General features: G+C 48.2%; 1 protein-coding gene and 1 long non-coding RNA gene across 2 annotated transcripts; both read left to right on the forward strand.

Annotated features, from left to right (window-relative positions):
* The first annotated feature begins 2,948 nt into the window (after positions 1-2,948).
* On the forward strand, positions 2,949-5,117 carry LOC124698901. The gene is made up of 3 exons (XR_007001163.1): positions 2,949-3,001; positions 3,830-4,147; positions 4,825-5,117. It is a non-coding gene; the product is annotated as an uncharacterized LOC124698901 (long non-coding RNA).
* Positions 5,118-13,816: 8,699 nt separating this feature from the next.
* Positions 13,817-16,703, forward strand: LOC124698902. Its single transcript, XM_047231297.1, has 2 exons — positions 13,817-14,342; positions 16,307-16,703. The coding sequence occupies exons 1-2, from the start codon at positions 13,878-13,880 to the stop codon at positions 16,478-16,480; spliced, it is 639 nt and encodes a 212-aa protein (XP_047087253.1). The 5' UTR covers positions 13,817-13,877; the 3' UTR covers positions 16,481-16,703.
* The last annotated feature ends 172 nt before the right edge of the window (positions 16,704-16,875 follow it).

Genomic DNA, 16,875 nt, shown 5'->3' on the forward strand with positions numbered 1-16,875 from the left:
AGACCGCCTCCCTTTCCTCAACCACCATGGCCACCACGGTCGCCACACCCGCCCCGACCTCGGACCGCAGCGCCGGCCGACCTCCGGGCGCCGGCAGAAGACCACCACCACGAGCACCTCCGTGCCACTCCAACACGCCCCTGGGAGGGCCGCCACTGGCCAGGGCCACCGCCCTTGCCCACGAACGTCGGCGAGCACCAGCCGCTGCAGGTCTGGGCTCCCCGCAGCCCCGCCCTGAGCTCGACTACCGCCCGCGCCACCACGCCGGAGAAGCCGGCGAGCAGCCGCCGCCACCACCTTGACCCGCCGCGCGGCCCCTCGCGGCCCAGATCGGGCCCGGATGGCCCGCTCCGCCCGCCGGCTCCACCAGCTGCGCCACGACCACGCCGCCGCAGCCCGCCGCGCCTAGCCGCCGAGGCCGCCTCCTGCGCGCGCGCAAGTGCCGGTCCAAACGGCCGCCGCGACGAACGCCCCGCCACCATCCGCCCGGGCCGCCGCCGGCGTCCGAGCTCCGCCGCACGCCGCGACCGGGAGGACCCCCGCCGCCCTTTGGGAACGGGGCCCGCCGCCACCGCGGCAGAGGGCCGGCGGCAGCGGCGGGCAGGAGAGGGCGAGAGAGGCCGGCGGCGGGGGCGCTAGGGTTTCCCCCGAGCCGCCAGAGGAGGGCGACGCGGGGGTAATTTGAAATTACCAAGAGGTGGTATAACCAATCTTTTTTATTGTTCAAGAGTTCGGATGAGTTTAGTTGGTGTCTCGACATCCAAATTGCATACAACATTGCCTATGGTTTAAAATTTGCGTTAACTTAAATTTGGTTATATCTAGACACTATTTAGAAGATGGAGGAGTAATTTTTTTTGCAGGATCTTTCAGAAATCACTTTGTGTCATAAGAAATAAATTTTGGCGATTGTGTATCCATTTCCGTTTTATACTATACCTAATACCTGACGTGCATTATGACAAACACATGATATGCGACAGAACTCATAAATTGAGTTATTTAAGATCAGTTATTGCAAAGCTTCCAAGCAGGCATGTTTGGTCATTTATTTAGATAAACATAACAGATGTCGCCTCCTCTCTCTTTTTTTTTTTCTGCGCAAGATTCTGGTTTACTATGTCACATGATAGTTCCGTCACTAACACAGGGATGTGGCTGCGCATCACACCTAGCTGACTGCTGACATCCTGTCCCTTGCTTACCCATCCCGTGGCTGTAACACGTTGGGTGCAGCAACGAGACGGAGCAGGCGACACGTTATCTTCTCGGCTGCGCGGCTCCGCCTCTCTCATCACGGACCCAAAACCAGTACACTGTCACTCCTCACGCCCGATCGACAAACACCAAAGCCCTAGCTAGCTCGCCTCCCAACTCCGGCAGCCGCCACCCACCCCCTCCCGCACCAGCGACGCGGCCTCCATCCTCCCGCACGAGCGAGCTTCGGCAATGCCCCGGCAGCGGAAGAGTGGCGACCGGCGGATCGACGCCGCGATCGACCACTTCGTCCCGATGGGCTTCAAGAAGGTCGACATCCGCAACATCGTCAATAGCCTCCTCAAGGTTCACCTCCTCTCTTCCTCCCTCGCATTTCTGCTTCTCCGCCGACCGCCCAGACACATAGAACCCGGCGACATCGTCAATTAAGGCGAGGGTTTTCTTTTGGGCCCAAGAACCCGGCGCGCGGAATTTTATTAGTAAAAAAGATGACTTTTTGCTGGGATATTTGTTTGCAGCTTGCAACTTGCAACAGCCTTTTTTTTCGCGGTTCCACCGACCGATTTGGAAGTTTCTGCTAATTTGCCAGGAGTTGCTTGCATAGGTGCATTCTCGAGAGCATGAAAAACAGTGTCTTCAGTAGCCCCGCACTCTACACAATTGCTTTGCAGTTCAGTTTGTCTTTTTTTGGGCAAAATTGCTCGAGCTGGAACAAAGCCTTTAATTACGCGCCACCAGAAATTACGTACCTTTGGAGAGGCCGGACGATTCCTCAAGAGCCTCCTTAGCAATTTCTAAGCTTTGCTTCATCTCCATTTTCACCTCCTCGCTGCTGTTTGGGCTGAAAAAATGGCTGATTTTTCCTTGTTAACCACTTGCCACGTTCCCTGATTGTAAACTTCAAGGATTTCTTGAAATCTTTCTGCTCCTTTCCTTGAAATCCGAGTACAAAAAATACAATCACCAGTGCTAATTCTTGTAATTATTTATTGTGGTGTCACTCTCATAATTTGGCCTTGTCTGTGTAGAATGTGTATGGGAACAATGGGTGGCCGTTCCTGGAGGAAAACTGTTACCACGTAGTGCAGGAAGCCCTCTTGGAGAAGCAGGAGGAGGAAGAGAAGCTGCAGCTGCAGGTACTTCAGAAGAAGCAGCAGCAGCAGCAGCAGCAGCAGGAGGAGGAGGAGGAGGAGGAGCAGCAGCAACAGCAGGATGATGATGATGAGGAAGCTCAGGTGAGCTCCCTATACTTGTACTTTCCTGTGCTTATCTTTGTAGACGTAATTGTTCAGTGTGTGACATTGACTATATACGCAAGGTTGTGTTGCTTTAGTTGGCAATGAGGCAACAATCCTACTGCCATCCCAAGCCAAAAAAAGAAATTCTTGCTCAATATTACTTGCTAGATATAGGAGGAGCAAAACCTCAAGGCATTTAGTTTGAGGAACAGGTTGGTCCTAGGACATCAATCATAATCTTGTTTGGTGCTGAATATAGCAAACTGCTCCATCGTTGTACGGTTTCACATGACTAAATAATCAATATCAAATGAGGAGTAAGTTGATGCTACTAATCATTTTGATGACATCATGATGGACAAGGCATCCTAGGATCGAGGCTCTCGCTTAGATCAAGCATGCCAATATTATATTATTTTTAACATGCTCTGTTTTGCGTTTCAGAGGTTGATGTGGATATAAACTAACTTGTTTTCTTCTTGTTACTTATGAAGCATGTGCAGGAGCAGCAGCAGGAGGAGTGGGAGGACGAAGATGAGGATCAGGTAAGCTCCCTATCCATTTACTTTCTTTTATCAATCTTCCTGGGCCGTTGATTGCTATTTGGGAAGCATGTGCAGGAGCAACATGTTTCTCAAACAAAGTACCTTCAAATTATGCCTCCCTACACCTATCATGTGATTGCATATTTGCACAGTTAGTGGGTATGATTTAACAAGGCTTTTGTTCTTGGCCGTTGATCGCTATTTTAGTGCCCTTGCTATTGTTATATGTGATATATGAAGTACCTTTTGTGATACTAGAATAACATGATAATATGGCATATGGAAAGCTCAATTGGCTATTTTAATTATAGAATGGTTACTTGATCTTATATTTATGTTCACTGTTTCATTCTTTTTTTTCCAACTAGGTTTGTGCAGCCATTATCTCTTAATTTTCTTGATCTTGTGGAGATCACTTGATACTACTTATCTGCTCTGTTGGTCTTGTGTAAAAAAAGTGCTTTACATGTAAAAGCGTGTTTAATCATAAAAACGAGAATGACGCCAGCAGAAATAAGTGTATTGGTTGATGTCTTCTCTGTTTTCTTTAAGGTGATATAATTGACTGATGAATTAGCATTTTGCCTTTTAGCATTGCTCTATATAGTATTTTCTCACTTAGTCTTGTAATACAACTGCAACATTGTATCCACCAGTACTCTGTAAAACAATTTAGCTTGCACAAATTGCTGTTACTTGTGACAGTTTTGATTTTCCTCTAAACCAAGACCTTGGGTTATTAATGTTTAGTTTATGTTTCTTATTCCCTCCAGCTACAAAGCTCATGCATATTGTCCAATTCTTATATGGGCTTGGTTTGTGATGCAGCAACAAGATGCAGCAATGGTGCCGGTTGTGCAGGTTCACAATGAGGAGCCATCTAACACTGTGTTAGCTGTTGAGCAAACAGAGGAAGTGATCATTGACCCACCTGCTCCTAAAGCATTGCCACATCTGGCAGCTACAAGAAGTGGTCGCGCAAGGCGTCCCTGCTTTGGATGGATCAGTGAGTCTGACAGTGACTCGGACTATGAAGAATTTCTCGCAAGTCGACAACAGGTGGTGCATGTTCCAGCTGCAGGAGGAGACCTTGGTAAAAGGAAGCGGCTGACTAGATGGGATGTGAAGAAGGAAGCCACCTAACAGGTGATGCTTTTGATATTTGATCTTCCTTTGCTATGTTTAATTTGTATTAGTAACAAAATTGCTAGAGTAGCCAGTAAGTCGTACTATACTTATTCTTATGCTTTTTACCCAATGAAGATGCATGCTCTAGGGTTTATGTTTCATTGGTTAAGACATAAGAACACTAAAATATCATGCGGATTGAACAGTGAAAGGAAAACTTGTATGGTATTAACAGGATGGTCAAATTAGAGAGAGTTCAAGTTGTATTTTGGAAAACGTTTATGATGAAGTTGGGCAGGTATATTTGGGAGTTGAGGGAAATAATTCAATGTACAAGCTCCATTTGTCTGTTGCATATGATTGGACAATGAATGTGGTGCAGAGTGGAAGAGGGTGTGTAAAACTTGGCAACATAGGATTATTCTTTTGTAGCTAAAAGGAGCGAGGCATATTATCCCAAATGTGCTGGTATGCATGATGACATTGGCTGAGGACGCAATCCACCCTGTTTTGATCCATTCAATATATTTCGTTCTGTAGAAATAGAAGCTTAAGCGTCGCAGATATCCCTGCTTTACTAGTTTTACTTATTGCAACGATGCCACTAGCTCTGTTAATCTGCATGCTACCACTTTTGAAAAAAGTTGTCTCCATGATCGAAATGCTAACCATCATTCTCTTGTTGTGCCCGACAGGAGTCTGATAGAAGGCCACAGCAGGATGCGTGGACAAGTGACGTAATTCTCAGTAGCAGTATGATGCTAGTATTACTATTATATTTGGAGAACTGAATTTGCAATGGTAGTGTTGCACTAGTAGTATATAAGTATGGAGTAGTGGCACTGGCTGGGTGTTAACCGTGGCGTGGACTTAATTTGCAGTATTAGTATAACACTAATATTATATATGTAATACTATGGAGCCCTGAGCTCGCAATGGTAGTGCGATACTAGTATATATATATATAAGTAAAACAAGCTTGGAGCAGACACTTGAACAAGTGCTGCTTACCTGAAGGATGTAAGAACAGCATGGGTACTGCTAATTATAATTAGTAGGTAATTTGACAGTGTGGTATCGTCATTGATGTTTGTGTAATCATCATCTGCTTGGCTTGTTTGAATATGTTTGTATAAACCGTTGTTTAGGGCTTATCTGTTGCTTGGCAGAGCTATTATCCTTTTGCAGGAGAGATGATGTGGCTTTTTTTCTAGAAACGGGCGGTTGAACTGCAATCCGATTAGATAGAAGAAGAGTTTTAATTATAGAAGACGTGCAACGACAAAAAGGCAAAAGGCCGCTAAACTACATTCCCATCTCCGGGATCCTGGATGGCGATCATGTAACTTGGCTGCTGGTCTTCCCAGGAGCATATATGTTGCTGTTTTTTTTTGGTGTTTTTCTTACAAGGAACAAACTAGCCGACCGATTAAATTTCGCTCAAGAAGATGCAGCAAGCCAGCAAGCACTGATCGAGCTTGCTGGGTACTACCACAGACGTTGCTAGTGTCGTAGTCTCCAAACCGGCACGTGAATAAAGAGATCAGCTAGTGGGATTCAGATTTTTGCAAGATGACAGACGTCGGTAGAGGGCAACTTTGGCTCACGACTAACTTTACCACAACCAAGAGAGAGTAGTACGATTTAACGAAACGACTAAGACCATGCCACTTAGGAGTGTGGCAAGAGAGTTAGCGCATCTCCAGCGGCGCGACGCATTTCGGACGCTGAAATTGTCCACGAGCGTTCGTTTGCGTCGCGTGGCGGACGCCAAAATGACCGCGAGAGGCGAAATGTCCGTTTGCGTCGGGGGCCACCCCAGCGGTACGATGCATTTTGGGCATGAAACTGTATTTTTTTCCTGCTCCTTTTTTTCATTTTTGTTGAATGAGCAAGTTTAAACGCGAAAAAGTAGTAGTGAACAGATGTCATGCTGCTCCAATCGAATAGATTACCGGATACGAATAGGTTCAACCATATTTAACATACAAACAAAAACAAATTTAAAAACAAATAAACTAAAACTAATTTTTGCCTTCTTGTTAGAAGGCCGTGCCTCATCGTCCTCATTCCTGCACCTTTTGCTTGTCACCTCCTCATCGGAAGAGGAACTGAAGGACGACGCGTGGAGGAGTTGGAGTCGGACTTAGTGTCGTCGTTGAAGTGACGAAGACGACGACGCACGGCCCGCGCCAGCGACCTTGCCCTTGCCCTGGCCTCCTTCCTTGCCACCGCCTCGTCGTCCGCCGCCTCCTACGCCTCCAGCAGGTCGAACCTGGCGTCGGAGTCCTCCTCCTGCCCCTCCTCCTCCTCCTCCTCGTCATCGACGTCGCTGCCAGCGGCGCCTCCGTCCACCTCATGGTCGTCGCTGGCATTGCCGGCTCCGTCCTCCTCCTCCTCACTCGGCGTGGAGGCTGGGTCACTTGGCGTGGAGCCCGGGTCGCTTGGAGTGGCGTATGTTTCCCACCAATGCATCCATCCCGGCGGCTTGCCCTCGCTCTCGGAGTCGGACGGCAGGGTGTAGTCGCTCATGGCTCGCCGGTGTTGGAGAAGAAAAAGAAGCGTAAGAAGGAGGCGGTTGGACGTGAATTACAGCGGACTCAGGGTTATATTCTGCGGGAATTAATGTCCGTGCGTATAACGAAGAGTCCGGCGCTTGCTCTTCCGCGGCGGTTTGGCGCTCCATGCTGGCGGTTGGCAGGTTGATCGCCGCGGTTGCCATTCGCGCGCTTGCTGTGGTCTAATTCGACGCCGATAGGACCAAGGTCGCTGCCAGGCGGGCCCGTGGGGGAAGCGAGCGGACGCTAGGCGCGACCGCGCAGCGTCCGCGGAGATGCAAACGTGCCGCATATTTGCGTCGCGTTTGCGTTGCTGCGGACGCCCCGGACACGATGCGTCGCCCGCTGGAGCAGGGTGTAGACGCATTTCCGATCCGTGCAAACAGTCACTCAGCGTCCCGTTTGGATCGCGCCGCTAGAGATGCCCTTAATAGAAACAGCGTTTGAGCGTTGGCCTCCCACATGAATCATGTAGCACATGAGCTGACTTGTCGTGTTATGCTTACTTCAGCGTTTGCGTGGCTGGATGACCCACCCCAATTTCATCGTACTGCTCATGAAGGATGGAATTGCTCTCGCGATATCATTTTGATGTGAAAAGAAAGAGCGTGGCAAGTCATAAGAGCATGTCTAGTAGAACCCTTAAAACTGTAAAAGTTTTCTAGGATTTACAGGTCGAGATTTGCAAGTTTTGGACACATTTACAGGTTGAAAAACAGGGGCAAAGAATAGAACCCCTAAACCAAACCCGTGTAGGGGTTGGGTTTAGGGGTTCTATTCTTTGCCTCAACCCTAACCTCTAAACCTGTCACATATTCATCACAATATGACACAAAAACACAATGAATCATCAAACATACTACAAAAGTAATAATCATGGATGCATGGTTTAGTAGTTTTTACATCACATAATCATCATCTTGCCCATCTCATTGGCACCATCACCAAAAAATTACACGTCGGTGCCATATGCTAGGCCACTCCACCACCATCAAACCCCACCATCATGCGAGTTGTCGACACCGCCATCGCTCATGGTAGTGTCAACTACAAAGGTAGAGGAGGACCCTCGGAACATCCTCTTCCTCTCGGCGATGTCCTCCTTGTACTCCTTCCACCATTGCAATTGCTCTTCATCCATGTCTTTCTTGCACATCATCATGTGCTCCTTCTCTTCCACCATGAGTTCTTTCCATACCTTTGCTTCTTTCACCTTGAGCATCCTCTCCTCCAAGTCGGCCTTGCGGGCTGCCTCCTCACGCTTTGCTTCAATGTGTGCAAGCTTGACCACCTTCTTTTGCTCGGTGATGAGAAGCTTTTTCTCCAACGCCTTGGTTGCCAAAGCCTCTCTTGCCTTCATCATATGATCCATCTTCTCCCTTAGGCTAGCCGCCTCTCCTTCCATCTTCACCCTAAGCTTGGCCTTCTTGGTTCCCTCGGGCTTGTTCAAGTTCCTCTCCTCAACATCCGGATCATCCATGTCAAGCATTGCGGACTTCTTCGGTGCGGTTTCATCATCTCTCAACTTCCACTTGTCATATGTTTGAAGAATTGACCAAACATGCTTGAATGGGAATTCTTTGCCCTTGGAGCCGGCCATCTCCTTGTACCTCAAGCCGGCAATCTTCTCCTACAAACCAAGCAACACACACAACACACATGAGAGAAACCATACAACACACATGAGAGAAACCATACAACACACATGAGAGAAACCATACGATGTGAGGTTTGCAAACTTACATAGTCACTCTCCACGGTGCCACTCGGCGGCGCATCCATCACTTGGTCCATGGCGGCACTCCAACGCGCACATGTCGGCTTCATCAAGTCCCACCGGCCTTGAAGCGACCGGAATGAGCGAGAGGCGAACCCACTCCTCTTCGGCTTCATCTTAAGGTAGGCGTCCTCGATGCGCTGCCAATACCGTTTACCGGTTTGGTCGGTACCGGTGCCCGCATCCAACCCCACCGGCGCCCAAGCTCGAACCAAGAGTATATCTTCCGCGTCGGTGTAGTTCGACGAGCGGACGGGGGAGCGAGCAACGGCGGTGAACGCCTCCTCTTGTATCTCTGTGATGTTTCATCATCATCATCCTCCTCCTCCTCATCTCCTCCCTCCGCATCCTCTCCTCCCTCCAAATCATCATCCCTATAGGGATCAAGTGGTGGAGCGTTGATGTCCACCTCCACCTCATTGAGCATGTCCATGAAGGACACGGCGGCCGGGGCGGGCGGCACGGCGGCGGCCGGGGTGGCCATTTCGTCGAACACCTCCGGGGCGGCCGGGGCGGGCGGCACGGCGGCGGCCACTGGCTGCTTCGCCGGGGCCCTCCTCTTGGCCACGGCCTTCCTCGGCGCCGGGGAGGAAGCCGCCTTGGCCTTGGCAGCACGAGGACCACCGGAGGGCACCTTCGCCCGTGCCCGGGGAGGTGCGGGTGGTGCGGCCGGTGCGGGGGCGGGGGCGGGAGCGACGGACGGTGCGGGGGCGACGGCCGGCACGTGGGTCGCAGCAACCACGGCGGCGACGTGCGCGGGTGGGCGGCCGGTGCGGGGGCGGGGGCGGGAGCGACGGGCGGCGGGGCGGGCGGCGGGCCAGGGGCCGTCGGCGGCGCGGCCACGGGCGGCACGGGCGGGGCGGGGAGGCGTCCATGGCGGCGGCGGCCGGTGCGCGGGGGCGGGGGCGGGCGACGGGCGGCGGCGGCGGGTGGGTGGGATTGGGAAATTTCCCTCCCGCCCGAAACGAAATGGAAATGCAGTTTAGAGGGTCAACCCCTCTCCAACCCGGTTTTGTACAGGCCAAGAATAGATTCCCAGTGTCGGACCTGGAAATTTTTTACAGTTTTACAGTTTTAGGGGCTCTAGTCTTTGCGGTTTTTTCGTCAAAAACTGTAAAAAAGCGGTTATTTTTACAGATTTAGGGGTTTAGGGGCTCTACTAGACATGCTCTAAGTTGGGGTACGATGCTGGCCCGATCAAGGCTAGCCGTGATGTAACCTCAGGCTACATTGGATAGTAGCCTAGGATGATGCCATAAAACGCGATATATTCGGTAAGCCAGTGAGTATAAACAAGAGGCATGTGAAGAGAAAAGAGTATGGCCATAGAGCATCATCGCCCAACGAGTGAAGATCTCACCCAACGATTGATCTGCAACCAAGGCCAAAAGGGAATGGCTGAATGGGTGAAAACTCACGGTCTTCTGCAGCCATTGGACATCCCACTTTATCCACGGGGAGTCGTCATGATGGATTTCATATATGGACTACCGTGCCCATCATCTACGGTAAAATTTATTCAATCTTTCTAAGCCAGAGTTGCGGATGAGTTTAGCATACCATCCACAAAACAATGGCCAAACCAACCGCGTAAACCAGTTTGTGTGTAGACATATATCACATGTGTTTCGTCCACACTTGGGCTTCCAAATGCTTCAAGTGGCTTGCTCTTGCAGAATTTTGGTACAACTCATCGTATCACTTTTGCGATCGGCACCTCTCCATTTGAAGCACTCTGCAACCATGGTTTGAATTGTACTAGGCTACAAGAACACACCATCATGACTGAGGTCCCCTGACAACATCTTCATGGTGAGCGGTAGAGCATGAAAGACCAGGCTGGTCGGTCACAAGCGCTTCAGCCATCAATCTGAACCAGGTGATTGGTTTTCTTCAAATTGTAACTTCATACACAGATGCCGGTGGCTTCTCGTGCCAATCATGATCTCTCTCTCTCTCTCTCTCTCTCTCTCTCTCTCTCTCTCTCTCTCTCTCTCTCTACGACCCCTACCAAGTTGAAAAGTGAGTCGGTGAAGTGACTTACAAGCTCAAGTTACGGGAGAAGTGGAGGATCTACCTTGCCCTCCTACATGCTAGCTAGCCTACCAGTCTACCACGGTGCCAAACTTTCCACCTGCAATGACGCAACTGGGTAAGTACCTCCAAGGTTGATGTCACCTCTACAACAAAGAAGGAGGTGCAACAAGTGCAAGTGCTATGGTCAGGCATGTGGCGTCGCACGCTACCTAAGAGAACGAAGATGCTTATGGGAAAGATTCAAGGTCGCGACAGTTTGGAGGTAAAGTGTGATTTTGAGGAAGGGGATGGCATGAGACTAATATCCAGTGCATGTGGTTACCAACACCACTCTAGAGCCAAGTCAAGGGAGCCAAAACCAGTTGGGAGTGTCAAGAGCCAACAGAGAATTAATGGTATGTGTCCTGCGTAGCCCAACACCATCTAACACAGAACAAAAATCCCAACTCACGAGTGGTTCGTGGCATGGGTGGACACAGTTGGGTGGATGGGCGTGGTCCACCCTGAAATTTTAGTATTTTTTAATATTTAGTTATTTGGGCAATTTTTATCACATATGGGTAATGCAAAAAAATAAAAAAATGAGTACAGTTTTTTTGTGCGTCCGCCACTGGTGGTTGGGTGTGGCTTAGGTGTGGCATGTGTGAGCTAGAGGTAAGGGTGTCTCACTGTTAAATGGCCATCGCCTATGGCGGCTGTAGTTGTACACAAATCAGATAAAGAACCAAACATACCCAATGGGTGGCACAGATGAACATCCTTCCGTGTGTTCGGTCCTCAAGTTTCCCACTTTTGATGGCGGTTGCCGGCTCTCGGTGTTTATCTAGATCAGGACTCTCATAATTCATGTTTTTGAATATTTATATGTGTTACTGCCATTGTTAATTGTGAGATGGAAGTGATAATGTGTAGCAGGGTGATCCATACATATAGTATTGACTAGCAAATCCAAAAACACAAATGCGGTAAGAAAATCAGTGTGTGGCTCGAAAAACAAACACCGTCACTAGATTGTTTTCCCTTTCAAATGTGAATTTCATATATGCCGAAATAGCGCGGAATGCCAACACTCCATTCTACACATCACTACAACAATCAGTCAAGGTATCGATGGTTAGAAGCATGTCTCCTAGGGGCTGGAGCATATAGCGCTTGGCTTGGCTCGGCCGCTTTGGCGGTGCGGCTCACCTCACGGATTCAAGCACATCGATCCATCAATCCACTGTTGGTGTTAATTTAGTTACAGCTTGTACTATTACTAGTATGTTGTGTATCTGTGCAAACGTGAAGTGTGCACGATGTGTTAGTTGAAGAGTTAGGCATCAAAGGCATGGACTCATGTATGATTTGGTTAGCATCGGTAAAGATGAAAGAGAGCTGAAACTTATGAAGGGTTGAGTTGAGTCCCTAGGACTGCACCATTATCGAATTCCATTATAACTGGCGTACATTAAGCTAAGGCTGAGCCAAAGAGGCAAGCTACGGTTTGTTGAGTTCCTCTTCCACAACCACAAGTGATAAGTCTGTGTCCTTGCGTGTGCGTGCTTGATCTTGTGTGGCAACGGGTTAGATGCACTCCTCGGTCCTTTTGCCCTGATCAAGCAAAACGAAAACCGTAGCTCCCTACATGCGAACGTCGATATCCTTCCCAACTACGGCAACCACCATTCCCCCCTCCGGCACGAGCGACGCGGCCTCCATCCCAACCCACGAGTGGTTGGTGGCATGGGTGGACGTAGTTGGGTGGATGGGCATGGTCCACCCTGAAATTTTAGTATTTTTTTAATATTTAGTTATTTGGGCAATTTTTATCACATATGGGTAGTGCAAAAAATAAAAAAATAGGGGGTGTGCCCACCTGACAATTTTTTTGTGCGTCCGCCACTGGTGGTTGGGTGTGGCATGTGTGAGCTGGAGGTAGGGGTGTCTCGGTGTTAAATGGCCATCGCCTCTAGCGGTTGTAGTTGTACATAGACCAGATGAAGAATCAAACATACCCAGTGGGTGGCCCAGATGGACATCGCTCCGTGTGGTCGGTCCTCAAGTTTCCCACCTTTGATGGCGGTTGCCGACTCTCGGTGTATATCTAGATCAGGATTGTTTTTGAATATTTATATGTGTTAATGTCATTGCTAATTGTGAGATGGAGGTGATAATGCGTAGCAGGGTGATCCATACATATAGTATTGACTAACAAATCCAAAAACACAAATGCGGTAAGAAAATCAGTGTGTGGCTTGAAAAACAAACACAAATTCCGTCACTAGATTGTTTTCCCTTTCAAATGTGGATTTCATATACACCGAAATAGCGCGGAATGCCAACACTCCATTCTACACATCACTACGACAAGTCAAGGTGTCGATGGCTAGAGGCATGTCTCCTAGGTGCTGGAGCATGTACGCTTGGCTTGGCTCGGCCGCTTTGGCAGTGCGGCTCACCTCACGGATTCAAGCACATCGATCCATCAGTCCATTGTTAGTGTTAATTTAGTTACAGCTTGTAGTATTACTAGTATGTTGTGTATCCGTGCAAACGTGAAGTGTGCACGGTGTGTTAGCTGAAGAGTTAGGCATCAAAGGCATGGACTCATGTATGGTCTGGTTAGCATCGGTAAAGATGAAAGAGAGCTAAAACTTATGAAGCGTTGAGTTGAGTCCCTAGGACTGCAGCATTATCGAATCCCCTTTTCACCGGCGTACGGTAAGCTGAGGCTGAGCCAGAGAGGCAAGCTGCGGTTAAGTTCCTCTTCCGCAGCCACAAGTGAAAAGTGTGTGTCCTTGATCTTATGTGGCAACGGGTTAGGTGCACTCCTCAGTCCTTTCGCCCTGATCATGCAAGACGACAACCCTAGCTCACTACCTATCGAACACCGATATCCTTCCTAACTACGACATCCACCATTCCCCCCTCCGGCACGAGCCACGCGGCCTCCGTCCCCTCGAGCGAGGTTCAACAATGGTTGGACGACGCCCGAAGAATGGTTTTCCGAACAATGGTTGATTTTTAGGGGATCTACAAGGCCTGCTCTTAATTCATGCTGGAAGTACACATAAATTTGTATTTTCTCCAATCTAAATTAATTGATTTAACCTTGTCTAGATACAAATGTATCGAGATAAGTTCGTTGACTAGATACATCTATATTTAGATAAAGTTGTGTCTAATAATATGAATGGGAGGGAGTACAAAAAAAGAATAAACAGAGACATGAATATGTAATGGAAACTCCATTTCTGCAAGTTTATTTTGGTGTTCGAGTGCCTCTAAATTACCGCATCGCAAAGCGCCTCATCAATCTCCGGTGACCCAGGCGTCCAATTGAGTCCGTGCGTGCCGTGGCGACTCAACACCTCTCCGCTCCGGCCACCCGGAGATGGTCACCGCCGCCAAGCCCTCTCCCTTCGTCTGCTTCAAGTGGCCCTGGGGCCCCAGCCCTAGCCCTAGCCCTAGCGCCACCCCAAGCCCAAGCCCCTGCGGCGACCTCGAGCTCCCCTGGCTCTTCAAGTCCATCCGCACCGTCGCGCAGGGCCTCCTCATCGCCGGCGACCTCCCCTCCCCTTCCCCCTCCCCTGGAACCGTAAGCGCCGGCCATGGGGCGAGGCTGTGGAAGCGTCACCCGGGACCCGCGGCGGTGGAGGCTGACCGCGGGGACGCGGAGCAGCGGGCGCTGGCGGCGGCGCTGGTGAGCGGGAAGGCAGCCACGGTGCTTGAGTTCTACTCGCCCCGGTGCCGCCTCTGCTCATCGCTGCAGGGCCTCGTGCACGAGCTCGAGGACGGAGACGATGCCTGCGCGAGCTTCGTGCTCGCCGACGCCGAGGATGACCGGTGGCTCCCCGAGGTGAGACCTCTCTCCGCCTATCCGTGCCAATTGCGTTACTATGCGTATTCTGTAGATTTATGGTGTTGATTTCTGTATTAAAGCACATATTGCCTTTGCAAAGGTAGATTAGCATCGTTCCTTTTTTTTTTGATGGAGTTGATGATGCAGTGTCTTGATTTCGAGTAGAAATTTAGTACAGTAGGTATTATGAACACTGATATTTGAAGATAAGATTGGTTGCCATACTTTCCTTTAGCATCTGCTCCCAACTTTAGTGAAGAATCAAGTAGCTATCGTTGAAATTAGGTCCCCATGGCATCCAAGTGTTAATAATTCGTAGAACAGTAAATGATTGAGGAGGAGCTTCTTGCCTTAGATGTGGTTATGTCACCCCTGTTTAACAAACCACAAGTGAGCGGTGTGTTTGGGATCAAAGAATGTGGCGTTTACACTTTGTCTGTGGACTGCACTGGTACCATGAGTGGATATAGGTTCCGTTCATTAGTTCGTATTGATGAAAAATTATGTTACTGCTAAAATGGAGCCTTCTAGAAGCAACAATTTGTGGAACTTGAACATGCCACTTGGAGTGTCAGATTCCAGCCAGTCATTGAGCTTTTTCCTCTCATCATCTGAAGGTTCATGATGGAGCATGTTCCGTGCAGTCGAGGGCTAGGACGTGCAGCTTCAGGAGCATTCGTGGCATGCTACACTAAGGAGAACTAGACAATAGATGAGAGAGGACTATTTGTTTCTTAAGCTCCTGGGGGTGCAGTACCAACCCCTATATTGTGAGGTCTGGACTCTGGACCAATTAGGATACATACTCCTGGCTCCAAGTTTCTAAACTAAATCTACCATCTGATAATGTATTATTCATTATTGGATTCAGCTTCTTAATTCCCCGGGATCCCGGGCTGTTGCTGCATGCTGCTGCTAGTGCCGGTTTCAGATTCCTGAACAACCTGGCCATCGTGCTGCTGGTCGATAAGCTGGTCATTGTTTCCGAATGTATTGCTGCGGCGATGCGCTGTTTCCTAACCCCTTTGTCCTTAACACCCTCTTTCTGCATGGACATGCCAGTTCTCATCTACTTAGCATCGATAAAGCAGTGTGATGTATATACTATGGATTACTTAAGTAACTCTGTTACAGATATATGATGTCACCCAAGATGTGCTAAGCTATGCATTTGGAGGTGTTAAGTTGTACTTAGTACTAGTGATTCTCTTAGAACATTACTATGGTGGTATCTTTGTTAACAGATTCACATAAGTGTTCAAACACATCTCAATATCACAGAAACAAGTTCCTAGTGCTTGTAAAGTTGGAAGTAAGCACTAGAGCAATGATATGGTGTTGTTAGTTTGAACGGCAAGCAGACGGCAACTAAGGAAAAACCTGCTTGGGAGAGCTATTTTGTGTTCAAAAGATTGTTGAAATTTTTGGCCTGCTAATCATTTGGAAACATTGACCGATGTTAACTTTGACTGTACCTGTGGTAGCACTGCTGTCAGTTTCTGCAAAAACATTGGCAAGAATTGCATTCTCATTTTTTCCGTTTGGAATAATTAGTTAATGGGTTGCTCAGTTGCTAGAGTTAAGTTCCTTGAGATTGAACTTGAAGTATTCCTAAACACCCTAAATAGACCACCACCAACTCAACATCCCAAACTTCCAATCCATTAAGATCAAGAATAGACTCAATTCCTTGTGATATTTAGATTCCGTACCAGTCCAAATGGATTGGATAAATTCGCACCTTTTGAAAAGAGATCTATTACATGGTAGTGTTCTGTAACAATTACAATTGATGAAAACAAAATTTTCCCTACCCTTTTGGTTCAACTGACCAAGCAGGCTGAAGTTACAAATGGGAGGTCCATATTCACATAATTGTATTTGTTGATATACATTACATGTTTCCACTCTGAAGAAAAATGATCTTCACAGATTCTAACAGCAACACTATATATTTGCAGCTTCTGCATTATGATGTCAGATATGTTCCTTGCTTTGTGCTCCTGGACAAGAATGGTCGAGCTCTAGCGAAGACTGGAGTTCCAAGTAGCAGGCAGCACGTTATTGCTGGCCTTCATCATCTTCTTAACATGAAGCAACCATCTGGGCTGGAAGGAAAGAAGAGTCGGTCATGATAGTTTCTTGAGCATGATATGTAATAGCGAATAATGTGAGATGTCACATTTTGTTTGTTCACCAAGCATATCTGCGGATAATGTTGGAAATTTTATTTTTGTAGGCAATTCGTATATGGTCATTTTTGTAGCTACGTGTTCAACTTTTCTACAAGTTCATATTTTTTGTGAGAATATTACTTCTGGGTGACTATGCTTATGTGATCGATCATGCTTCTGCTTCTGAAAATTGTATTTCATGTTTCTGGAAATTATAATTAATGCTTCTGCTTCTGAAAATTGTAATGGATGATATTGTGATATATTCACTCTGTTGCTTACTTTATTCATGTATTGTATATGTGCTTGAATTAGATATTGAAACTTACTGGTTTATGAATATATCACCTCCTCTC

Source organism: Lolium rigidum, chromosome 3 (assembly GCF_022539505.1).
Source record: "Lolium rigidum isolate FL_2022 chromosome 3, APGP_CSIRO_Lrig_0.1, whole genome shotgun sequence".
NCBI lineage: Eukaryota > Viridiplantae > Streptophyta > Magnoliopsida > Poales > Poaceae > Lolium > Lolium rigidum.